General features: G+C 41.4%; 1 protein-coding gene across 1 annotated transcript in view; it reads left to right on the forward strand.

Moving 5' to 3' along the window:
- LOC142100834 (gamma-aminobutyric acid receptor subunit beta-4-like) overlaps positions 1–27948 on the forward strand; it is a 586661-nt gene that overhangs the window by 505805 nt on the left and 52908 nt on the right. The window contains exon 6 of the mRNA XM_075184680.1: positions 21791–21931. Coding sequence (XP_075040781.1) covers positions 21791–21931 — 141 coding nt within the window. The remainder of the gene's footprint in view (positions 1–21790; positions 21932–27948) is intronic.

The following is a 27948-nucleotide window of genomic DNA, read 5'->3' on the forward strand; positions in this document are numbered from 1 at the left end:
GTATCAAGCTGAGAGTTTTCAGTCGAGTTTGAAAAGTGGAGATGTTGCCTATAGCAACCAATCAGATTCTAGCTATAATTTTGTTGAATGCACTAAATAAATGATAGCTAGAATCTGATTTATTTTTTAAACCCGCCGGAAAACTCTCAGCTTGATACATTTACCCCCTGGTCTGATGAATCTTGATTTCTGCTGCAACATGCAGATGGAAGGATCAAACTTTGGCATAAACAACATGAATCCATGGACCCATCATGCTTTGTGTCAATGGTGCAGGCTTGTAGTGGTGTATTGATGTGAATAATGCTTCCTTGACAAATATTAGGCCTCTTAATACCAACTGAGCATTGTTTAAATGCCACAGCCTATATGAGTATTGTTTTCTGACTATGTGCATCATTTTATGGCCACAGTCTACCCATTTTCTTCCCATGTCTACTTCCTGCAGGATAACACATCATGTAAAAAAACACACATCTGGGGGTAAATGTATCATACCCCGGTTTTGTCAAGTCCTGAGAGTTCGGCGTCTTCGCAGCTTAAATTTAAAGCGGCGCTGCCTAGTAAAGGGAAACTTCCCTTTACAAGGCAACGCCGCTTTAAATTTAAGCTGCGAAGACGCTGAACTTGCGGGACTTGACAAAACCGGGGTATGATACATTTACCCCCTGGTTCCATGAACGCGACAATGAGTTCAGTGCATTCCAATGGCACCCACAGTCACCAGATCTTCATCTAATAGAGAATATTTGGAATGTGGAGGAATGGTAGATTCATAGCATGAATGTGCACCTGACATGGTTCAGAATTTCTAATTCAACTGTTCTGGGGGCAAAATGTAAATCCTGTGCAGTACTAGAAAGGTGTACCTAATGAAGTGGCCACTGAGTGTATGTAATTTCACTGTTGCTCATTGGGCACACAAATAGGAGGCACTGAATATATATTAAGCTATTGATTTTTGTGATTTGAGCACTGGGTTCTATTTTATTGCATACGTTTGAGGTCTACTGTGCTGCTTATAACTGACAAATAGGGATTTATGTGCAGGTGGGATTAGATCTCTACAATATCTGCTTTGGAACGTGGATATTTCGCTGCAATATGCGATTTGAAATGTGGATATTTATCTGTAATATCTGGTTTTAAACATGGATATTTTTGTTTTATTATGTGGTTTGCAATTAGGGTGGGATATTTTTCTGCTATATGTGGTTTGCTATGGGGCTATTTTTGTTCAATATATCAAAATTTTCTTGTGCAGAGATGGGCAAAGTTTTGTAAAGCATTTTGGGAAATTCCAAACAAGTAAACGGTGGCACTGTTTAGTTGACAGTCAAAATTTTTTAAAGTATGCTTCCTTCCCAAAACAACAGCGTGGCAGCCAAATTTTGATGAGCCCTGCTGTGGGTCAGAGCAATATCTATAAAAGTAAATGAGAAACAGAAGGTCATAAGCGCCTGATATATACACAGGGAAGTGGTTTCCTCAGTGCTATATTTAAGGCAGATGTATATGAGAGCGCTTAGAGAAAGTCACAAACCCTGTTTGTTTGAGAAACAGAAGGTGTCTAATAGTGCAGTATCTTCCAACAAATAGAAAAACAATTCTTTGTTGTGTGTGTGTGCGGAAATGTGAATGTCAATTAGCCTTGTACCAATGTGCTTAACATAAATCAGGCTTATCTGATTATATCTGGAGAATATTCACAGTTTCTTCTGGATAAAAACTTTAACTTCTTAGAAGTAACCAATCGAATGAGAGGACATTACTGGTGTATTACTTTCTCAATAGATGTTAATAGTAAAACATAAGTACGTGATATAAAAACAAAAATCAGCTTATCCGATATGATACTGGTCTCATTGCACAGAGCAGTCCTGTCCATCACACAAGGTGAACTTTACTCTAGGACAATGATATAATTGTCCAATTGTAATGTCCTTTAAAACAGCAATGTTTTCAAACAAAGAGATAATAACCAGTGCATTTTTCTAGCCACTAGAGGCTAATGAAAAAAACAGAACTGATTCCCCGGTTTTTATAGGGGTCCAATCATTATATTTTGGGCATAATATGGAAAGCTAACAAGTCTGTGACTCATTGTAGGCATAAAAACTATGATCTAGTATTGAACACAGCCAATTAAAATACCAGTGTATTGGCAATCATGGATGTACTATACAATACATGTGGTCATCTTAAATATTGGAATTCATTTTGCCACATTATGCTGAGAAGAAGTTTTGCATGATGCACTAGTGGAATTTGTGTTTCCAGTCTCACCCCAATCACACCACATGGCAGAATGTATTGACCGTTGTCATCCCCATTCTAATCATAGACTATTAATTCATTGAAATGCAATTAACTGTAAGGAACGGTATTCCATTGAGTGGCAAAGCAAAAATGAACCCAGTTATATATTATATAATCAAAACTTCACACATCTGTTAACCTACCTGTTCTGCCTACGAGATTCAATATGTGTAAAACAAAACCAACTTTTTTGTCCTGAACATTCCTATACAAATACAATATATCTGGTTTTGATGGTCTATTTACTGGAAACATGAATGACAGTTATTTTCGGGGATGGTCATTTGTTGTGATGTGGTATGTTATGATGGCTTTAACATGTTTGTATTCTTTGAATTGGTTTAAAAAAACAAAACAAAAAGGGGGCATGGCTTGGATGTGGGACAAGGAGGATGTGTGCCCCTATTGCTCTGCATTCTGAGCTGTACAAACTTCATTAAACTTCATTAAACAGAGTTCCCTGTTCCACAAGAAAATCTTAACAAATTGTCTTGTTCCCCTAACACATTGGTGCTCATCTGCTCCCAGAGCTGACACCATTGAAGGGTTCGTGTTCTTGATCACCTTCAACTCTCCTTCTGTATTCAGCCACAATTGTGCTCTAGAGGGAGCATAAAGTACTGCTCATCAAAGAGTTTAATAACTAGAGATGGTCACTGACCCCCGTGTTTTGGTTTTGGATCTGTATTACCTTTGTGTTTTAGTTTTGGCTTTGGTTTTGGCAAAACCGCCCTTGCGTGTTTTGGTTTTGGTTGGTTTTGTTTTGCAATTTGTTAAAGTTAATTTTTTTGGGCTAAAATAACATTGTTTCTTGCATAAGTGAGGTAATTCTACAGATAATAAATGTCAACGAGGGCTGCCCCCCCCCCCCCCGGGATGTGTGCTTTTATCAGACACACACCAATCCAGGGTGCCAGACAACGCAGTAAAAAGAGCGATCGAAATTCATAGCGTAAAAGTCAGTTTGGTGTCTATCTGTATATTACAACCTACAGTTATATTTAAATGCAAAAAAAGCAGCCTGCAAACACTGTATGATCAATAGAAATGCCCAAAGCATCTTTTCTGTTTGGCTGTAGTGTACACCCAAACCTTTTTAGTGCAAATTATGAAAAATACAGTTTAATCCCCGGTAGGCCGTTCTTAATTCTAACACTTACCTGCAAATTCTACAGACAAGCCTGCTTGTCTTCCTCTCCATCTTTGCCTGTTGGCAATGTAGCCATCCTCTTTGGGTGTATATTACACCCTACACTTATAGTTAAATAGAAGAAAAAGCAGCCTGCAAAGACTATTTTACAAATAGAAATGCCCATTGCAGAGGTTCTGTTTGGGTCTAGATGATTCCCAGAGATTAAAATTGAAATAGAAGAAAAAGCAGCCTGCATAGACTGTACAATAAAATATAAATGCCCAAAGGCGGTGTTCTGTTTGGGTCTAGATGATTCCCAGAGATTAAAATTGAAATAGAAGAAGAAGCAGCCTGCATAGACTGTACAATAAAATAGAAATGGACAAAGGCAGTTTGGTGTCTGTCTGTATCTGACACTCTCCACTTGTAGTTAAATAGAAAAAAGCCCAGCCTGCATAGACTGTACAATAAAATAGAAATAGACAAAGGCAGATTGGTGTCTGTCTGTATATGACACCCTCCACTTGTAGTTAAATAGAAAAAAACCCAGCCTGCATAGACTGTACAATAAAATAGAAATGGACAAAGGCAGTTTGGTGTCTGTCTGTATATGACACCCTCCACTTGTAGTTAAATAGAAAAAAACCCAGCCTGCATAGACTGTACAATAAAATAGAAATGGACAAAGGCAGTTTGGTGCCTGTCTGTGTATGACACCCTACACTTATAGTGAAATTGACAAAACAGCAGCTTTTAAAGACTGTAAGTTAAATGGAAATGCCCCAAGTACCTTTCCTGTTTGGGGTAGATAACACCCTACACTTATAGTGAAAGTTTTAAAAAGATGTTGTCATCATCATCTTCAGCATCATCCTCACCCTCATCAGTGTGTACATCATCATCACAGACTATTAATTCATCTCTGCTGGAATCCGCCATTAGTGAACTGTCAGTACTTGGATGTCATTGATGGTAAAGGCCTTCCTCGTGGATCTTTTCCACATTTTTCAGAAGTAACCTCCAACATCGATCACTGACAAGGTTCCCGGCTGTGCTGAATACTCTTTTAGAGTACACACTGGAGGGTTGGCAGCTTAGGTATTGCAAAGCAAGTTTGTACATGGGTTTCCAAATGGCTTGTTTTTCTTACTAGTAAGGAAAGGGCCTGTATGACATTTCCATATTAATTACCTTTTGAAAATATTCCTCCACCATCCTTTGCATGTTAATAGTAGGATTGGATGGAGTTATGGGCAAGGTCACACATTTTTTGGTAAAATCTTTCAAACCAGCCCAGATGTCAAACTGTTGTGATCTGCCCCCTGTGTCATCCCTGCTTCGCTTTGGAAAGTTCAATTTTTTACGAGCAGCAGCTGCTTGAGAAACTGAAGGAGGAGACGTGGTGAAGCCAAGGCCCAGTTCAGCGGACAACTTGCTGACCAATAGCTTCTAGCAATGGTTAACATCTCGGTCACTTTGAAGCAAAGAATCAATGTAGGTCTTACACCTAGGATCAAGCACAGTCGCCAAAACGTCTGCCATCGAGATATCTGAGCCCAGCAACAAGAATAAAGAGAGGGCTCTGAGGCATTGCAACACAGAGTAGCATTAACCCGTCCTGTGCTCTCTCTGAGAAGTGCAGCAACCTCCTGAATGGTAAGTTTTTCATGTGGAGCCTCCCCACAGTGCTACGAAAGAAGTGTGGCATACTTCCGGTCGCAGATCTAGACATTTTATACCCTTCCGGCTGTGAGCTCTACTTGTGGCCTGCTGTGGCATATAATCATATACACCAGATAATTTGCTGAATTACACAGGAAGCTGTATGATCACTATTTAACACTGCTTACTCCTACCTTTGACTGAACTATTTCCAATATAGAAGCCTAGCTTTAAGGTAAAGTGCTGTTATAGTTTTAACTAGAGATGGTCACTGACCCCCGTGTTTTGGTTTTGGATTCGGTTTTGGATCTGGATTACCATCGTGATTTGGTTTTGGTTTTGCAAAACCGCCATTGCGTGTTTTGGTTTTGGTTTTGTTTGGTTTTGTTTTGCTATTTTGTTGGAAAATTAATGTTTTTGGGCCTAAAATAACCCAATTTAGTGCTCCAACTGTTTTAGAGATAAGTAATCTAATTCTAGAGGTAATAAATCATCCAAAAAACAGTTTAATTCTTCGTTGGTAGGCCTTCATTTATTCTACACACAAAACAGATTGTCTTCCTCTCCATCTATGCATATTGGCAATGCAGTCATCGTCTTTGGATGTATATTACACCCTACACTTATAGTTAAATATGTAAAGAAATGGAAAAAGGCAGTTTGCTTTCTGTCTCTATAGGCCCCCCTCCACTTGTTTAAAAAAACAAAAAATTCAGCCGTTATAGACTGTACAATATTAATTGAAATGGACAAAGCCAGTTTGGTTTCTGCCTCTATAGGCCCCCCTTCACTTGTTGAAAATACCAAAAAATTCAGCCGTTATAGACTGTACAATATTAATTGACATAGAGAAAGCCAGTTTGGTTTCTGTCTCTCTAGGCTCCCCTCCACTTGTAGAAAATACCAAAAATTCAGCCGTTATAGACTGTACAATATTAAGAGAAATGGACAAAGGCAGTTTGGGGTCACTCTGTCTATGACACCCTACCCTTAAGGAGAAATTTCCCAAACAGCAGCCTTTCAAGACGGTACGTGATATGGAAATGCCACAAGTCCCTTTCCTCTTTGGGGGTAGATTGCACCCTACACTTACATAGAAAGTTTTAAAAAGATGTTATCATCATCATCTTCAGCTTCATCCTCACCCTCATCAGTGTGTATGTCATCATCACAGACTATCAATTCATCGCCGCTTCAATCCGCCATTAGAGAACAGTGCTTGGATGTCTTGGATGGTGAAGGCCTTCCTCGTGGAAGATGTAGTTAATTTTTATAAACATCATTTTCTCAACATTTTTGGGAAGTAACCTTCTACGGCGATCACTGACTAAGTTTCCTGCTGTGCTGAACACTCATTCAGAGTACACACTGGAGGGTGGGCAGCTTAGGTATTACAAAGCAAGTTTGTACATGGGTTTCCAAATGGCCTGCTTTTCTTCCCAGTAAGGAAAGGGACTATCCGACATTTCCATATCAACTACCTCTTGAAAGTAATCCTCCACCATCCTTTGCATGTTTATACACGTATTGGATGGAGTTATGGGCAAAGTGACACATTTTTTTGAAAAATCCTTCAAACCAGCCGAGATGTTAAATTGTTCTGGTCTTCCCCCTGCGTCTTCCCTGCTTCTTTTGTGGAAATTTAATTTTTTACGAGCAGCAGCAGCTTAAGAAAGTGAAGGACGACACGTTATCAAGCCGAGGCCCAGTTCAACGGACAACTTGCTGAGCAATAGCTTCTTGCAAAAGTTAACATCTCGCTCATTTACAAGTAGAGACTCAATGTAGGTTTTAAACCTTGGATCAAGCACAGTGGCCAAAACGTACTGATCCGAGTTCAAGATCTTAATAACTCGAGGATCATTGTGAAGCGAATTAAGTACTTGATCGACAAGGCCAACATACTTTGCCTAATTGCTTGCTTTCAGCTCCTGTTTCATTTTCTCAAGCTGCTTTTCCAATAGTCTAATTAAAGGAATGACTTGGCTCAAACTAGCAGAGTCTGCACTCACCTCACACGTCACAACTTCAAATGGTTTCAGCACCTTGCACAGGACTGAAAGGATTCCCCACTGTGCAAGAATGAAATACATCCCCCCTCCTTTCCCAATGTCATGGCTTGTGCAATATGCTTGGATGGCTTTGCGCTGTTCCTCCATCCTCTGAAGCATGTACAGGGTGGAATTCCACCTAGTTACCACCTCTTGCTTAAGTTGGTGGCAGGGCAAGTTAAACTGCTCTTGGAGCTGCTGTAATTTCCTACATGCTGTGGCTGAATGCCTGAAATGGTCTGAAATTTTACGGGCCACCGAAAGCATCTCCTGCACCTCACGGTTATTTTGTAGGAAGCTCTGCACCACCAAGTTGATGGTGTGAGCAAAACAGGGAATATGTTGGAAATCACCCAGCTGTAATGCTCGCACTATATTGTTGGCGTTATCAGAAATTACATACCCTGGGGAGAGTCCGAGTGGTATAAGCCATGCATCAATCACATCTCTCAGTTTGCGTAACAAATTGTCAGCCGTATGCCTGTTAGTGAAGCCGGTGATACAAAGAGTGGCCTGCCTGTGACAAATGTTAGGTAGTGGTGTAAATGCTGCTGCTGTTCCTGCTGGTGAAGGTAAATGACCAACCCAGTGGGCTGTCAGTCATATAGTCTTTGGTTTGGCCACTTCCATTTGTCCACATATCTGTGGTTAAGTGGACAGTGGGCAGAATGGCATTTTTCAGCGCAATCTCTACATTTTTACACACTTTTTGGTATAGTTGTGTAATTGCTTTACGGGAGAAATGGTGTCGCGATGGAATTCTCTAACGTGGATACAAAACCTCAATTAACTGTGAAAAACCAGCTGCGTTTATTGTGGAGATTGGACGCAGATCTAACACTAACATTGCAGCCATGGTGTCTGTGATTCGCTTGGCGACTGGGTGACTGCTGTCATATTTGCTTCCCCTCACAAATGATTGTTTCACAGTTAATTGCTGAAATGTAGGACTGCTCATTTTCTTGACCTGCCTCTGGGATGACGATTCACCCCCAGCAGCAGCAACAGCAGCAGCAGTGGGACTAAAACTTTCTTTAGAGGAGTCAATAATAGTGCAGGAGTCATCCAGCCTTAAGTGGAATGCCGGGCTAACTCCAAGCGCTACTGAGGATATTGATGAGGATGGTGTGGTGGGTGTATTTTGTAGCCGTCGGGATGTCGGTGAGCGGAGGGTCTTAGCTGATAATGGAGTGCATGTATTTTTTTGGGAAGAACTTTCAGCTTTTCCCAACACTTTGCCATGAACTCTCGTTAAATGGCGTAACATAGACGAGGTTCCAGGATGGTTAAGGTCCCTCCCTCGAATCACTGTGGCTTGACATACACTACAAATGGCTATACAATTGTTGTCTGGATTTGGGTAGAAATAATTCCACACATAAGAAGTGGATTTTTTTGTTTTATGCCCAGGCATGACAATGGCCTTTTTCTTGTCACGTGCCAGAACTGCTGCCACTAGTGCAGGACTTACACAAATAACCTCATCCTCATCAAAATCCTCATTAGCGCCCTCGTTGCCTACACAAATCTCCCCCTCATTCTCTTCTAATTCCTAAGTGGCATCCTCAATTTGGGTATCACCGGCTACACTCGGGCTATTAAGGCAGACATCAGCAGAAAGCTCACGATTGAACATCCCACTGTTGGATGGACTCTCCACAGGGATTGTTGTCATTTGTGAATCAGAGCAAACATTCGCCTCTAATGCCTTACTGTTATCTTGCAGCTTGGCTTTGACGCGTAACAGTAGTTGTGCACCAATTGTAGGCTGGGTAACTTTTTGGGATCTGCCACTAATAGGCAAAGGTGAAGGCCTCATTCTCTCTTTGCCACTGCGTGTGTAGAATGGCATGTTTGCAAATTATTTTTTATCAGCACTTAACTTTTGCTCAGTAACACTTCTTTTTCGCTTCAATACAGTCAAATTTTTTTGGGTTTTTGTTTTTTGCACTGATTTGGAAACACTCTGTTGTTTGATATTGCCTTGGCCAGATGACGTACTGGGAACACTAACATCAGGACTGGTGACAGAACCTGGTTGCTCATTCTGATCATATGTGGACTGCTTTGAATCCATTCTGAGCGCAAAGCACTTGTAGTGCTAAAAATTAGTTGGTAGATACTGCTGACAGATATGACTTTTGACAGCCAGGAATATTTATGCACAATTATGGGGGACACCCCAAAAGCACTGAGGAGTGCTAAAAATTAGTTGGTAGATACTGCTGACAGATATGACTTTTGACAGTCAGAAATATTTATGCACAATAATGGGGGACACCCCAAAAGCACTGGGGAGTGCCAAATATTAAAAAAATAAATAAACCTCTATCCTCCTCTCTTCTCTAGCGATTTTTGTTAGAGCAATTGCAAGAAGAATATTGGATTCTCTGTCCCTGCTCTAATCAGCTTGTGACTACACCCTGCTCTCTCCCTCTGTCAAATGGCGATGGATTGCTGTGAAGGCGTGTATTTATAATGTTGAAGTATCGCGAGAACCAAGCCCCGAGATCCGACGACGTCACAATGACGTTCGGCCTCGATTTGGATTCGGAACGGGCGGGAGAGTACCGAGCTACTCATCTCGGTACTCGGATACCCAAAGTTCGGGTGGGTTCGGTTCTTGGGGAACCGGACCCGCCCATCTCTAGTTTTAACATTGCACAGAGAAATCGTTATTTTCCCCATCACACCTTTTAACTATGCCTACGCATCTCTAAGCCTATACTGACATCTGGTGGCAGTTTCAAGAAACAACAACTACAAGGCTCTATGTAATTCCTGTTAAGATGCTCTTTCTCAATATCTAGCACTGGATCTCTTGTTGACATCTGCTTGTATTATCATGCCATAGTCTCTAAGCTGAAAAGTTCATTGCATAGTTTACCAATTAAACCAAATAAACCTGTAACCCCGGTACACTTCTTTGGCACTTCTTCCACAGTACAAAGCCGTACACATATGGTTATTAAAACAACTTAACCTTCACCGCCCTCACCCTCACAAAAGTTTCAAAAAGATGCTGTATCTATACAAGAAAACTATTATTCCATGGAAATGGATGGTCCAGGTTACCTTATGCTCTATTCAAATACTTTTATGTTCGCTGAAAGCAGATATTTCATCCGAATTTAGGACGACTGCTAAAGAAATAAAATCTGAAGTTGCATTAGGGAGAAACTCACAGACCTAGAGGCTAGTTCTAGGCACAACAACATTAGAATTAGGGGTACTCCTGAATCTGTCTCTAATTGTTTCACAAAATTCTGCCTTCAACTTTTACCACTGACATCTTCATTGATGGAATCCAAAGTCTAGACAAACTTCGGAATCCTCTCTTAAAGATATATATCTGCCCCCCTAGTCTTAAGCCCACTGTAACAGATGTCTCAAGAAGAGAGCCCAGGGTAGATCGATACACATGTTAGCCTGGTTTAGCGCTGGCTAAATAGAGGTGCGGAGCCTAACCGGTCCCCAGCTCTTTACCAACATCTGCCGCAACCCATAGATTGTAAGCTTGCGAGCAGGGCCTTCTCACCTCTTTGTCTTTTTACCCAGTTTGTTTATTAGTTCACTGTGTTTGTCCCCAATTGTAAAGTGCTACCGAATATGTTGGCGCTATATAAATAAATTATGATGATGATGATGATGAAGACAGGATGGACTTTTGAGGCCAGGAACATGGCCCTCTGATCAGTCACTAGGGGTAACACAGCGGAGAGAAAGGGAAATCTGAAAGCAGGTCAGCTAGCCGAGAACTGGTACACTGGAGGTAGTGAGATACAAAATCAGTATGTAGAAGGAAAGTCCAATGACAGGACAAGATCTGGTACACAGGCAATAGTGCAGTACAAAATTATGAGAGTGGACAAAACAAGCAAGGACTGGTACATAAGGGGTTAACAGGCAGAATCACTAGCCAAGAAGGAATCACAAGGGAAGCCAAGGTCAACATCAATACAGCATAACATGGGGTCAGTCTGGGTATAAATACCTGTTGCTCTGATACAGCGGCAGTGTCAGAATGAGCTTTCTATACTCTGTTTTGTGACAGAACCCCCTCCCTTAAAAGTGGACACTAGACATGCTAATAGGTTTGTCAGGAATTTCATTGTGGAAAATCGTAGATAACCAGGGAAAATGTACTTTGGTAACTTTAACCCAAGAGCGCTCTACTGGACCATAGCCTTTCCAATTTATTAGAAACTGCAAAATACCCCTGCATAGACGATAGTCTAACATTTATTTGACCTCGTACTCCTGTTGATTTTGGAACAAATTGGGAGGTGGAGGACTATTAGCAGAGGAGAACCAATTGGAGACAGAGCCGGACTGGGACCAAAAATCAGCCCTGGCATTTAAAGCTCACAGGCCCACCTCTGTTGATGGATATGAAACCGGAGCACCCGGAGGAAACCCACGCAAACGCGGGGAGAACATACAAACTCCACACAGATACAGCCATGGTCTGGAATTGAACTCAAGAACCCAGTGAGGCAGAAGTGCTAACCACTTAGCCACCGTGCTGCCCAATCCCCCTTCCTGCCCAATCCACAGTCCTCATCCCATCCTCCTTTCGCGCATGTTGGGATATGCAGTTAATAGGGTGGCTGGATTGACCCAATTAGCCATCGGCCCTTCTGTCATTTGCCAAAAGTACCAGATTGCCAGTCCACCCCTGTCCGTGTGTATTAGACTAGGGATCCGTTCCTTTTCTTACAACAAAATTACCAACTTTTTCAATGGAGATTATACCCTGGTACCTCTGACAGTTAACCAAGGTCTGCTCAGATATATGAAAACATGAAGAAAGAATAGTTTTATACAACAAATCTTATACATTCCCCTTTGGCCATTTGAGGTATAAAAATGACCAACAGCTGATAATTACGATCCCACACATTAACTGTGCAGTTTGTTTGTCACTAAAAATCATATTTTGCTATCTGTATTGGACGGAGGTCTCATGTCTGCCCTCTGTATTGAGTGGTGGTCACAAGGTTGCCCTCTGTATTGTGTGGTGGTCACAAGGTTGCCCTCTATATTGTGTGGTGGTCACAAGATTGCCCTCTGTATTGTGTGGCAGTGAAAAGGGTGCTATGTGTTGTAAGGTAGTCACAAGGGTGCTATGTATTGTGATGAGGTCAGAAGGGTGCTATGTGTTGTGTGGTGGTCACAAGGGTGCTGGTGGTGTTCTGCTGCAGTAGCACATCTACTTCAAGCTTGGATATGCTGTGCATTCAGAGATGCACTTCTGCATTCCACCCATGGTTAATTGAGTTACTGTCGCCTTCCTGTCAGCTTGAACCAAGCTGAGCATTCATGACAAGGGTGCTATGTGTTGTATGGTGGTCACAATGTTGCACTCTGTATTGTGTGGCAGTCACAGGAGTGCGGTGTGGTCTTCTGCTGCTGTAGCACATTCACTTCAAGGTTGAATGTACTGTGATTCAGAGATGTTCTTCTGCATACCACCCATGGTTAACTGAGTTACTGTTGCCTTCCTGTAAACAGAACCAGACTGGCCATTCTCCTCTGACATTTCTCATTAACAAGGCGTTTCCACCCAGAGAGCTGACGCTCTGGTGTTGAGCATTGTTGTGTGTAAAAATCCAAAGAGATCAGCAGTTTCTGAGGTACAGAAATAACCTGTATGGCACAAACAATCATTCCACATAAAAATTCAATTAGATTAAATTTCTTCTCCATTTTGGTGTTTGGTCAGAACTACAATTGTAATTTTTGATCATGTCTGCCAGGGGAGAGCTGGCAAATTTTATCCTTGGGAGGGTAAGGAGGGTTGGGGGGGACAAGACTCCACTCAACAGCCTATTAGAAACATTTTAAAGGAAAAAAATGCAGGTGGCCTAGTGACGCAGCCCAAGGTTGCCCTGTCACAGTAGTCAGCATTTCTTGATCCGATTTGGGACTCTTGGGTGTAGGTGGAGCAGGACTGAAACAAAATCTAGCGGCCTGGATGATCTTTCTGCTCATGTAGAGTCCTCAGAGTAGCACAAGCAGTATAAGAGTAAGGACCGAAGTCTGTGCCTGAGTACTGGACTGGAATCCAGTGTTATACCTGACTGGAACTGTTCGTGGGAACTCAATCCGGGCTTCTGCGGCCAGGCACATGGGACTGGAACCCACTAATAAGAACTTAGATAGGAAACAAATGGAAATTCAGAGCAGAGTGAACTGAAGACAGGGACTAGGAACTTAGAACCATGACATGGAATGGCAAACTCAGGACTGCGTGGCAGGCACAGACCTGGAACGCACACAGAGATACACGGTACTGGAAATAAGCCCTAGAGACTCAGAATCAGCAGTAGCAACAGAATAGATGATACCAGTAAAGACACTAGTACTGGAAATTTCATAGATGGAACTCTGAGGCGTAGATTGCGAGTAGACAGTCAGACTCTGTCTCCAGGTTTTAAGCTTGGAATGGCTTGTCGCTTTTTGTCAGCCTGAATTTTGTAGCATTGTTATGCTTTAAGTAGAAATTCCCGTACCTGGTGCCAGTGGCCTGCAAAATTCTTTCGGAATACTTCAGAGGCAGGAACTGAGGCTGTTGGAAGTGGAGTAAACAAAGAAACCCTTGGGTGTAGACCGTAATCAATATAAAATGAATAAGAATCAGAGGATTCATGCCCAGGGAAGCAGATCTACCCAGCTGTCTTGAGGATATGTACAAACAGAGAAATGTTTATAGATCCTGATTGACTCTTTCCATTTGCCCGTTGGATTGGGGATGATAGGCCGAAGAGAAGTTTATTTTGATCTGTAGTGCTCGGCACAAGGATCTCCAGAATTTCGCCACAAATTCAACTCCTTTATCTATGACAAAAGTTTTCCCATGGGAGTTGTATTGTCAGGTTTAACGACTTTGATGATGAGTGGACTGATGATAGGCCGTGGATCCACAGTGATGAAATCTTCCTCTTTCACCATGGAACGTGACAGAGCATTGGCCTTGAGATTTTCGGAATTGGGACAGAAGGTGACATTGGATTCATGCACTGTGCATTTTTAAGGTAGAGCAGATTCTTGTGATCCGTGTATATATTGACAGGATAACAGGCTCCCTCAAGTAAATGCCTCAACTCTTCAAGTGCCAGTTTTATGGCAAGCAGTTCTTTGTCCTCTATGGCATAATTACGTTCAGCTGGTAAAAAATTTCGGAAGAAGAACCCGCAGGGATGCCATTGCTCATCAGCGGGCTTTTGGGAAAGAACTGTCCCTACTCCGACAGATGAGGCATCAACTTCCAAGTAGAATGGACAGGTTAAATCTGGTTGCCTGAGTATGGGAGCAGAAATAAATGCTTGTTTCGGAAGCTGAAAAGCAGTTTGGGCTTTCTCAGACCATTTGGCAGGATTAGCTCCTATTATGGTGAGGGCAGTGAGTGGTGCTACCACAGTAAGAATAGCCACGAATAATTTTTCGATAATAGATAGCGAATCCCAGAAATCGCTGTACTGCCTTTAATGTAGATGGTTGAGGCCAGTTAAGAATAGGGGTGAGCGGGTTCGGATTTATGAAATCCGAACACCCCCGAACGGTGCCGATCCGAGCACTGTTCGGGGATTCCCGCCCGACGCAAAACTCAGAACGAGGCAAAACGTCATCATCACGCAGTCGGATCTCGCAAGATCCGGATTCATATTAGTCCCCACTTGCCGCCGCCATCTTCACTCGGGCATTGGAGAGGGAAGAGGGAGGGTGTGTTTGTGGTGTCCTCTGTCCTGCTCAGTCTAGTGGTGCTGTCCTGCTCAGTCCAGTGGTGCTGTCCTGTGCTCTGTCCTGCTCAGTCCAGTGGTGGTGTCCTGTGCTTTGTCCTGCTCAGTCCAGTGGTGCTGTCCTGCTCAGTCCAGTGGTGCTGTCCTGTGCTCTGTCCTGCTCAGTCCAGTGGTGGTGTCCTGTGCTTTGTCCTGCTCAGTCCAGTGGTGCTGTCCTGCTCAGTCCAGTGGTGCTGTCTTGTGCTCTGTCCTGCTCAGTCCAGTGGTGGTGCTGTATAAGTCCACTGATCCTGCCGTATAAGTCCAGTGGTACTGCTGTATAACTCCACTGATCCTGCCGTATAAGTCCAGTGGTACTGCCGTATAACTCCACTGATCCTGCCGTATAAGTCCAGTGGTACTGCCGTATAACTCCACTGATCCTGCCGTATAAGTCCAGTGGTACTGCCGTATAACTCCACTGATCCTGCCGTAAAAGTCCAGTGGTACTGCCGTATAACTCCACTGATCCTGCCGTATAAGTCCAGTGGTACTGCTGTATAACTCCACTGATCCTGCCGTATAAGTCCAGTGGTACTGCTGTATAACTCCACTGATCCTGCCGTATAAGTCCAGTGGTACCGCTGTATAACTCCACTGATCCTGCCATATAAGTCCAGTGGTACTGCTGTACAACTCCACTGATCCTGCCGTATAAGTCCAGTGGTACTGCTGTATAACTCCAGTCCAGTGGTACTCTCCTGTGCCGCATATAATTTTTAAAGGCTTTGCAGAGTATGTGTGGTTTAGGGGTACGCTCTCTTGTGCTGCATATAATGGAGAACAAAAATTTGGAGGATAAAGTAGGGAAAGATCAAGAACCACTTCCTCCTAATGCTGAAGCTGCTGCCACTAGTCATGACATAGACGATGAAATGACATCAACGTCGTCTGCCAAGGCCGATGCCCAATGTCATAGTAGAGGGCATGTAAAATCTAAAAAGCCAAAGTTCACTAAAATGATCCAAAAAAAATAATTAAAATCATCTGAGGAGAAACGTAAACTTGCCAATATGTCATTTACAACACAGAGTGGCAAGGAACGGCTTAGGCCCTGGCCCGTGTTCATGACTAGTGGTTCAGCTTCACCCAAGGATCTAAGCCCTCCTCCTCCCCCCCCTCTAGAAAATTTAAGAGAGTTAAGCTGTCATCCAAAACACAGCAAACAACTCTGCCTTCTAAAGACATGGCATCACAAATCCCCAAGGAGAGTCCAAGGGTGTTGGTGGTTGCGATGCCTGACCTTCCCAGCACTGTAAAGGAAGAGGTGGCTCCTTCCACCATTTGCAGCATGCCCTCTGCATATGCTGGAAGGATCACCCGCAGTGCAGTTCCAGATTTTGAGAATGAAGGTGTCAATGTTGTACACCAGGAGGAGGATATTGATGTAGCTGGCGCTGAGGAGGAAGTTGTCGAGGAGGATGCTGATGTGGTTTTCTTAAATGAGGCACCAGTGGGGGAAACAGTTGTTGTCCATGGGATGAAAAAGCCCATCGTCATGCCTGTGCAGAAGACCAATAAATCCACCTCTTCTGTCTGGAATTATTTCTATCCCAATCCGGACAACAAATGTATTGCCATATGTAGCTTATGTAAAGCTGCAATAAGCAGGGGTAAGGATCTTGGCCACCTAGGGACAATCCTCCCTTATACGTCACCTGAAGACCCTTCATAATTCTGTGTTTAGTTCGGGAACTGTGGCTAGGACCATCAGCAGTCCAGGGACACCTAAATCCCTTGGTCCCGTTGTATCCACACCAGTAACACCCTCCTCGTCAATTTCCTCCTCGATCTGGATCCTTAATGAATCTGGCCCTTTGTGTCTATCTTATAGAGTAATATTTGAAATTCATCACAAAGTAAGGTTGTGACAGGATGGACCCCCTATGCCACCCTGTCTGTTGTTGCTGGGAACCAGCTGGGCTTACTTTGTCACCTTTCCCTTTCGTTATCCCAAACGCATCCTCTCACCGCAATAGGAGGGGCTTACAAATGTTGCCACCACTGGACTCCTTTACCGGCACCCAGAACCGGGTTTCTTCTGGCAAACTGACGCTGCAAGTGTACCCTGTTACTGGTGTACCTGAACTGGTACTCCTGACCTCTTCCTATAGATCAGGGTTGCTATGGATGGATCCCCCTGGTCTATCACACTGGACAGAGCTGTTGGGTAGCGGGCAGAGCGATGGTACTGGATGCTGGGTCCAAACCTCAGAAACAACCGGGAACGGATTAGATTTTGGGTCTAGTCTGTAGGTTACAGGATTTTTAGCATGGAAGACATTTTCAAGCAGGCCTTTGAAGCAAGTGATGTTTATTTGCAGTTACACTGATTGAATGTATCAATGATCAGGTCAGGTAGAACTTAAAGAATATTTTTCAATACAAGACAGTGCTTTTTATACAGATTTGAACAACGCCTCAAAGGGCAAGCCAGTCCCCTTGAGGTCTGAGCTATTTTTAAAATCAGTATGCAATTTGTTTACCCAAATATGGATTTACATGCAATGCAAAGCAAACAATATTTACACTTATCTGCGATATTCTAACACTTGGGGGTAAATGTATCAATATGCGGGTTCCTCAACACCCGCGTGTTCAGCCTCTTCCGCGATTAAATTTCAAGCGGCGCTGCATTGTAAAGGGTTAACTTCCCTTTACAATGCAGCGCCGCTTGAAATTTAATCGCGGAAGAGGCTGAACACGCGGGTGTTGAAGAACCCGCATATTGATACATTTACCCCTTGCTGTGATTTCCTGCATCTTATTTTGGACACAAGAAATCTAACAGCAGTCTAATTAAACCTTCCTGTGCCTGCAGATGCTAGACCCTCAAACATCACAAGGTCTAATTAATATGAGATTAACATGGGTACTTTCGTCAGACAGTCGCTGAATACACATTCCCAAAGAAAGGTACAAAATCGCAAACAAGTCATTTCCCCACATCACAATACATAAAAGACTTCCTCCACAAAGGCTTATTGTATCAGATATATACCTCAGAAATCATGCATTTTTTCTAGCAAAAGTTAAACAAATGAATTTCTTCCCCTGGTCTCAGAAATAAAGATATCTATTTTACCAACATACCCACAATATCAAAAATAAGTACATTTTCAATTATATAAATAAGTGCCCTGCGATATTTCTTTTAAATAAATTTATACCATAAGTTATTTATAAGTGATCCAGTCACACTCCTCTCCCCCTTGTCCATGCTGGCAACCACCGTGCCATGTCCCAACGATTTGGCTCCTGGTCCCTCAGTTCATAGAGTTACCGGGAGTGACCCGAGGGATCCGGCTCCTACTGCCGAGTCAGTCCATTCGCATTGCTGTGAGCCTGTCCTTGCTTGTGAATTATGTGAAAGTCATACATTTGCAGGGTAAGCCTCCAGCGCAACAATCTACCATTTTCCACTGAGGTGTGGTGTAGCCACTTTAAAGAATTATGATCAGTCACCACAGTAAAATGTCATCCATACAAATAAGGTTGAAGGTTGAAGTTTTTTCACTGCCCAAACAATGACCAAACATTTCTTCTAATTTGTGGCATACCCCGCCTCCCGGTTTAGCAGTTTTCTACTCAAATAGGCCACAGGTGCTCCTGCCCACCTAGCCCCACCTGGCTAAGTACTGCTCCTAGTCCATACTGTCAGTTGGCATAGTAAAGTCCTTGTCATAATTGGACATCAACAGTACTGGAGCACGAACCAGGGCTTCCTTTAATAACTGAAATGCCAGCTCACAACCCGGTGTCCAGTCAACTACTTTGGGGAGTTTCTTCTTAGTGAGAGCTGTCAGAGGCTTCGCTAAACTACTAAAGTCTGGGACAGTCGTTAAGAATGCCAGTACATGTAACTGGGTCATGGGCATGGGCCAGTCTTGGACTGTCTCTACCTAAGCTAGTTCTGACCTAACCCTACTTCCCCCCACATGATGACCCAGGTACTGTACCTCTGACATCCCCATCCCCATCCCCATCTGACACTTCTCTTCCCTAACAGTCAGACATGCCCACCCAATCTTCGCTAACACCAGCCCTATTTTCTTCAGATTATCTTCCCAAATCTTACTGAAAATGGAAATGTCTTCTAGGTTACCCTGAACTCTGTCCAACTCATTTACAAAGTGTTAATACATAGCAAGGGGTAGGTGTCAGACATGGGCACATTATTCAACTGGCGCTAGTATATGTAAAACCGCGTTACCTTATCATCCGTGGGAACCAATACACCGGAGGAAACACACCTAGCTCAAGCAGCCCCCACATCTCACTGTATAGACCCTCCTTGGCAGCTGGTGAACCGATACGGGATTTGCCTCTCTGGCCTATGCTCACCGGTGTCCACATGGTGCATCACCAAGGTAGTCCGACCGGGCTTTCTACTGAACTGAGTCGCAAAGGACCACAGCACTGCCTCAAGGTGCTCCCTCTTGCAGGCACTCAAATGCTCATTCCAGCCCACTTCCTCTACACCACCTTCACCTCTGGTATCCGCGAGGAGGTCAGGTAGTGGGTCACTTCCTGTACGATGACCGACGCTAGCTGAAGTTAACCTTAGCCATTGAAGTCTATGAGGAGAGCATTGCAGTAGAGGGATCTTAGGATCCGTCACCGCAACTGACCTACTCTCCCCTATGGTCACTATCGCAAAGGTGGTCACTTTGCCATAGTGACTATAGAAAAGATAGGATACACATCTTCGCAGGAACAGCAGTTTTTCATGACTGCTGTTCCTGTTGAAGATTTTTAATAAATACTCACAGTATTTCAATCCTTATCTTTGTGATAAGGATTGAAAGTGATTGTGGCTAAAATGGGATAATTAATAAATATGTCATATGTAAGTTAGATAGTGTTTCTCCTTTGTGTTTGTTTTTGTTTAAAACTGGAGGATGGAAGAACGGTGAGGTTTGGGGTGATTGGGTCCTGACACAGTATGCGACAACATTTCAAAAGCTATGCTAACAAAAATTATTTAAGCATGTAATGGCATACCCTGAAATAGCTGTATTACAACAGGGGATATATGAAAACAGGCCCAACAAGGGATATGTGAAAATATAATATGCATGTGTGAATGGTCGTGTATATTAGCATAGAGATTTGTTCCTTTTCTTACAACAAAATGACAACTTTTTCAATGGAGAGTATACCCTGGTACCACTGACATTAAATTGTTATATATAACAAATCCTATACATTCCCCTTTGGCCATTGGAGGTGTTGGAAGGTATGAAAATGACATTAGCTGATAATCACATTCTCAAGCATTAATTGCACAGTTTGTTTGTATCAATAAAAATAATATTTTGCTATCTGTATTGGGTGGAGGTATCAAGGCTGCCCTCTGTATTGTGTGATGGGAACAAGGTTGCCCTCTGTATTGTGTGGTGGTCATAAGGTTGCCCTCTGTATTGTGTGGTGGTCACAAGATTGCCCTCTGTATTGTGTGGCAGTGAAAAGGGTGCTATGTGTTGTAAGGTAGTCACAAGGGTGCTATGTACTGTGATGAGGTCAGAAGGGTGCTATGTGTTGTGTGGTGGTCACAAGGGTGCTATGTGGTGTTCTGCTGCAGTAGCACATCTACTTCAAGCTTGGATATGCTGTGCATTCAGAGATGCACTTCTGCATTCCACGCATGGTTAATTGAGTTACTGTCGCCTTCCTGTCAGCTTGAACCAAGCTGAGCATTCTCTTCTGACGTCTCTAATTACCAGGGCAGTCCACCCACAGAACTGCCACTCTGGTTTTGATCACCATTCTCTGTAAAATCTAGAGACTGTTGTGTGCAAAAATCCCAAAAGACCAGCATTTTCTGGAGTACTGAATTGGCACCAACAATCATTCCACAGTAAAAGTCACTTGGATCACATTTCTTCTCCATTCTAGTGTTTGATCTGAACTGCAATTGTAATTTTTGACTATGTCCGCCAGCGAAGGTCTGGCAAATTTTAGCCTAGGGGTGCAAGGCTCAACTCAGCAGCCTATTAGGAACATTGTAAAGGAAAACAAATGCTGCTGGTCCAGTGACTCAGCCCAAGCTAGCCCACTATGGGACCGCCCCAGGGAGCAGATGCCCCACTGCCCCACAGCCCAGCCATCCTTGATATATGCATGCTTTCAAGCATTAAGTTTCTGACACATGATTGGCTAATTAGATCATGGCATTAACTAGCAGGTGTTCAGGTATACCTAATAAAGTGCACAGTCAATGTTTATATATTAGGATCAATATAGATATATACACTAGACAGTGTATTTATATATATTTATACATAGATTCGAGTTTTATTTTTTAATTTATTTTTCCTAAGTTTTCAGCAACCTGCACTTTTTTCAATGTTAAAAACCTGAAAATTAGCATTTTTGATGTATGTTTCTGTTAATGCACTTTCTAAATAAAAATAATCAACCACTGTTTGTATTTCTGTCTTCAATGGTCAATTAAATAACATGCTTTTGCTGCTCAACTGCCCCGATTCCACCAGGATAGTAATTGTATCTGCTCTGTTTTCATGTGTGATTGAGTAGTTACCCTGATATAATGTGGAATACTAATCGCAATCGCACGGAGGAAAACTATTACAATCAATATTTATTAATTTAGAATGACTTCATGCAATTGTTCTACTGCGACAACATATATATGTAAATATATATATATATATATATATATATATATATATATATATATATATATATATTATAGTATATTATTTTTGCGGTGGTGGAAGTGAGCACTATGATTACAAAATAAAAACATTATTGCACCATGTTTTAGAAGAATAGAAATATATCTAATTAAACATCTAACATCTCTTTCTTTTATTTTGCAGATGGGTATACAACAGATGACATAGAGTTCTTCTGGCAGGGAGGGGAAGAGGCGGCTGTGACAGGAGTGCCTGCTTTGGAGTTGCCCCAATTCTCTATCATTGAAACCAGACTGGTTACTAAGAAAGTTGTATTTACAACTGGTAAGAAGCATTAACATGCAGATGAAATGTCTATGAGGCATATAAACTTTTTCATAAAAGGTCATCTTGAAGATAAGACATATTTTACCTACTGTAGGACAGATTATTTTATTTTTAAATATCCCTTTTTTTAAAAACAAAAACAAATATGGAAGGCTGTATTAGGTAGAGGGTTAAGTATATTAACTTTCACTGTGAAGTATAAGCATAAACTACAAGTTTATTATGAATTGAAAGGCATTTTGTAACAGTACCAAATATGTATAAAATCTTATCTCGCCTTCACAGAATTTGCTTATAACATTATGGGGGGTATTTAATTGTTAGCCAGAACCGCTAAAATCCAGCGCTCGGAAAATATTACCGTTAATACGGTAATATCTCGCTGGATTTCAGCTCGCAGCTTCCTGAGCTCCAGCGAGTAAATTACCGTATTAACAGTATTTACGCGCAATATTACCGTATTAACGGTAATATTTTTCGAGCGCGGGATTTTAGCGGTTCTCACTAACAATTGAATACCCCCTTATGTGTGAGTGGGGAGGAGTTCTTGTTTACCTCTTGACTAGTAAACAATCAAGGACATTTTTTAAAACTGTTGATCAGCAAGAAAAAAAATATTTACTCCTTAGCAACCAATTAAATATTTGCTTTCATTTTCTAAATTGGATTTAGAAAAATTACACCTACAGTCTGATTGTGGTTATTCATGCATCATAAAATAAGACATTCCTACATCCATTTTGTCTACCTAAGAGCCAATATTTAGAGATGTCCCTGCTATTCTTGTAAGTGCATTATTTTCACTGTGATTTTACTAGAGAGATCATTATTCTTGTTTATGGGCCAAAGTCATTAAGGAAAGTAAAGCAATAAAAATAAGTAACTTTGAACCTTGGCAAAATCATGTTGTTTTTGAGGGGGGAGGTAAATTTAATGTGGAGACAGATTTATGGACATGTCCTAGATCAACTTAAAATTTCAAGTGTTTGTTTGCTACATGACAAATCAGCCAGTATTTATCTTATGTGCAAAATAATAAACTAATATGCATAGCATTGTAACATGGTTTTGTCCAGGAGAAAACTTACTCATTTTTTTGCCTTTCCTTAATGAATCAAGTCCTATAAGTTTAAAAGCCAGCCTGTATAAGTACTGAACTGTAAATGATATGCCACACGCCTAAACTTAAACTTGAACAAATCCAGTAGAATCCAAGAGAAGTAAAAAAGTAAACAATGGGCAAACTTATATTTTCAGATGGATTGTAGAGTAATAAATAATTAATCCAACAAGATCAGTATTATTGACTGTATTATGTATTATCATCTGCCAACCACTAACATATGAAAGAGAAACAAGTAGAAGGTAAAACTAGTAATCAAAAAAAGAGGACAGAAGTCAGAAGATAACATGGTAGTCATTCAAGCCAAAGTCCCAATGGACCAGAAAATAGAGGTAGCCAATTAGGGACACAGTCATCATAATTGATACAAATAATAGGTAGCCTGAGAAGTTTTAAAATTCAGGAAAAATTAGTAGACAATGGTTCAAAACAGAAAAGTCAAAATCTGGTGGTAGATGTATCAAGGTACGAACTTTTCAGTGATTTAAAATCGCCGCAAATTGAAGGAGATAACCTATGATTTGAGTCCCCAAGTAGTCATGTGTATTAAGTTGTAGTTTTTAGTCTGATCTTCAAAATCGACACAAATCACGACAGATGAACAGCGATTTCAAACTTGTCCATGTGTAGCTCAAAACCGACATTTACAAAGCTATACTTATTTCTGATTAGTTGCAAGTTTTACATGCATAACTCTGGTGATTTTAGACTCCCTAACATTATATTATTAAAAAAAATGCGTGGGAAAACCCCATCTAAAGATTATGAAACCTAGTCCTGTCAGCCTACTGCTGGTTTTGTGAAAATTGGGAAAACAATTACTTGGGGTCCCCCCAATATTCACACAACCAGCACTAGGCAAACCAGCCAGGGTAGTTGGCACTATTGCAGGGGGACAAGCAGCAGGGGGTCTCCCTGCAATAATGACAGCCAACCCCAGGTTGTACTCTGCTGGATTTTCTAGGGAGTGCGGTCCACAAAAAAACGTTCATCCCCCTTCTAGGAACACCCAGCCCAGTGCTGAAAGCACTATGACTCTTCCTACACCCTGGGGCGGTGGGTGTAGAGTAATAATAGCAACAAAAATGAAAATAAATAAATAAACAAAACAGCATTTTTATTTGTGGAACTATATGTCTCAGCCAGCCTGAGCTGCTAATAACAGTATAGGCATGCTGGTAATTGTAGAACTACAAGCACCAGCATATCCATGGCAGTCAGGGCATGTTGGGCCAATATACCCTGACACCCATGCTTTGCTTCAACCTGTAGTTCCACATAAAATAGTTAAATAAACCACCACTCCTTCATTGTAACCACATTGCTTTATTAAAAATAATAAACCCCCAAAGATGACAAACAAAACCCTCTTTATTACCATATTATTTTATTAAAAATAGGAAAGCCCCAAATACTCACCAATGTGAGTTATCCTCTGTTCCCAGCAGCTTGCAATCCAAATGGTCTGGTAGCCAATGTCCAAATATTTTTAAATTCCAAATAAGGTCCATGAAGATGACCCAAAATAAATTGTAATTCCACAAAGTCCATGCTTGAAAATGTCAGAAAATAAATTGTAATTCCACAAAGTCCATGCTTCAAAATGTCTTCTGTTCTTCTGGTCAAATAGAAATTAATTATAAAATGCTTTATTATTTAAATAAAGTATTTTTTTCATTACGCAATAAATTTTAAAATATGTTGTTAAAAATATTTTTATCTTTTATGTTACTATATTTATTTTATTTATTTATTTTATTAGTGGAACTGAAAGCCCAAAGTGGGTAGATGGCTCATGCACATATCCTCTGAAACTGGCCTACCGTGGTGGTAAGATAAGCTACTACTCCTGGCCAGTTTCACTGAGGCAACTGAGTATTGCTTAGCTGCCTGAGAAACATTTTAATGATAAACCATTCTGATAGGTGATATTTCTATCACTGCGATAAGCAGTGATAGAAGACCAGCCCTAATACCATGCATTAGTAAATAGGCCATAGGTATCTTTAAGAAAAAATGTAACTATAACCATATGGACAATATATTGTAAAGTTTTTTGTTCTGTTCTTAGTTTATAATTAGTAAAAGAGTACGATGAATGACTGTTGGCGAAATTCTGTCCAGGGAAGAAAGTCTACCCAGGCAGGTCATACCATAGCACCAGAGAAACTGATCCAAGGCTGGAATTCTCTCTCCTTAACCAGTTTTTTTTCTGATGCAAAGTTGACACATACAGTCATGGCCAAAAGTTTTGAGAATGACACAAAGTCTGCTGCCTCAGATTTAATAATAAAAATTTGCATATACTCCAGAATGTCATGAAGAGTGATCAGATGAATTGCAATTAATGTCAAAGTCCCTCTTTGCCATGACAATGAACTTTATCCCAAAAACAACATATACACTGCATTTCAGCCCTGCCACAAAAGAACCAGTTGACATCAGGTCAGTGATTCTCTCGTTAACACAGGTGAGAGTGTTGATGAGGACAAGGCTAGAGATCACTCTGTCATGCTGATTGAGTTAGAATAACAGACTGGAAGCTTTCAAAGATGGGTGATGATTGAAATCATTGTTTTTTCTCTGTTAACCATGGTTATCTGCAAGGAAATACGTGCATTCATCAATGCTTTGCGCAAAAAGGGCTTCATAAGCAAGGATTTTGCTGCTAGTAAGATTGCACCTAGTTCAACCATTTATTGGATCATCAAGATTTGCAAGGACAGAGGTTCAATAGCTGTGAAGAAGGCTTCAGGGCACCCAAGAACGTCCAGCAAGCACCAGGACTATCTCCTAAAGTTGAGTCAGCTGCAGGATTGGGGCACCACCAGTGCAGGACTTGCTCAGGAATGGCAGTAGACAGGTGTGAGCGTATCTGCAAGCACAGTGAAGTGAAGACTTTTGGAGGATGGTCTGGTGTCAAAAAGGCCAGCAAAGATGCCACTTCTCTCCAGGAAAATCATAGCGGACAGACTGATATTCTGCAAAGGGTACAGTGATTGGACTGCTAAGGACAGGGGTAAAGTCATTTTCTCTGATGAATCCCCTTTCAGATTGTTTGGGGCATCTGGAAAAACGCTTTCTGGAGAAGGAAAGGTGAGCGCTACCTTCAGTCCTGTGTCATGCCAACAATAAAGCATCCTGAGACCATTCATGTGTGGGGTTGCTTCTCAGCAAAGGGAGTGGGCTTACTCACAATTTTGCATAAGAACACAGCTATGAATAAAGAATATACCAAAATATCCTCTAAGAGCAACTTTTACCAACCATCCAAGAACAGTTTGGTGACGAACAATGCCGTTTTCAGCATGATGGAGCACCTTGCCATATGGTAAATGTGATAACTAAGTGGCTCAGGGATGAAAACATTGAAATTTTGGGTCCATGGCCAGGGAACTCCCCAGACCTCAATCCCATTGAGAACTTGTGGTCAATCCTCAATAAGTGGGTGGACAAACAAAAACCCACAAATTCTGACACACTCCAAGCATTGTTTATTCAAGAATGGGCGGCCTTCAGTCAGTATGTGGCCCAGAAGTTGATTTACAGCATGCCAGGGCGAATTGCAGAGGTCTTTAAAATGTAGGGTAAACACTGCATATATTGACTTTTTGCATAAACTTAATGTAAATGTCAATAAAAGCCTTTGACACTTATGAAGTGCTTGTAATTTTACTTCAGTATACCATAACAACATCTGACAAAAAGGTCTAAAAACACTGAAGCAGCAAGCTTTGTTAAAATCAATACTTGTGTCATTCTAAAAACTTTAGGCCATGACTGTAAATTGGCAAAATGGCACACAATCCAAGGATATAAAATGACATAATATCCTGTGATAAAACATGGTCATCTTGTGTACATAAGTTACAGAATAGCCAAGAGATGAAGTGATGTCAGGCAAAAAATTATTAAAAATGTGAGTCCATAGTTCAGCATATAAATAAATGTAATGTAATAACCAAGTAGGAGTTATCAGCATATTAGTTGTGGCATAAATTATGTAAAAACCACTGTCCATATGGGAATAGGCAACCACATATGTGGACAGTTTTATGGAAACTGTGATGACCTGCATGCGTATAATTCTGTATGTCACATAAGACTATATATGCCATGACACAAACAGAAGTGTAGGAGATATACCAAGAAGACATTTATTTTAAATATGTGTGACAAGGATGGCTAAAATCTGTAATCTGGCTTTGATGAACAATACCTCTAGTACTTGTATAAAATCTGTATATAAGGCATCAGCATTATTATTCTTGAAGTCTGGTCTATAAGAGAACAAAATTGAACCTAGAGGAAAAACAAGGATGATCTAGCCTGAAATGGGCTCAATCTCTTAACAGTTTCCATGGATTCAAGATGATTATTCTCTATGTAGACAAGTATAATGTAAGCGGTTTCTTCTAGATAGTGTCTCCTCACTTTAAGTACCATTTGACCACCAATTGCAAGAACAATATGGAAATTACATAGCTACATAGTAAGGTTGAAAAAAGATAAAAGCCCACAAATTTCAACCTATTCTTGTATGTACTAGCAGTGTTGATCCAGAGACAAAACATAACCCCAACAAAACAACTTCCATTTGATCATCATAAGGGGGAATTCAATTCCCCCCCAATTTAGCGTGGCGTTAAAGCTATTACTGTTAATACGGTAATTTAAACCCGACTTTCTGTTCACAGCTCAGGAAGCTGCGAGCAAAAAGCCGGCGTTGAAACTACCGTAATAATGGTAATTATGCGCAGGCCGCGTTACTTTTACCAGTAACGCGGCCAATTGAATTCCCCCCATAATGTGGATAAAGATATCTATCCTGTCCCCATAAATGGCACTTGGATTAATTTTAACCGCGCAAATAATGTATTGTAATAACTAT

Source organism: Mixophyes fleayi, chromosome 9 (assembly GCF_038048845.1).
Source record: "Mixophyes fleayi isolate aMixFle1 chromosome 9, aMixFle1.hap1, whole genome shotgun sequence".
NCBI classification, from domain to species: Eukaryota; Metazoa; Chordata; class Amphibia; order Anura; family Limnodynastidae; genus Mixophyes; species Mixophyes fleayi.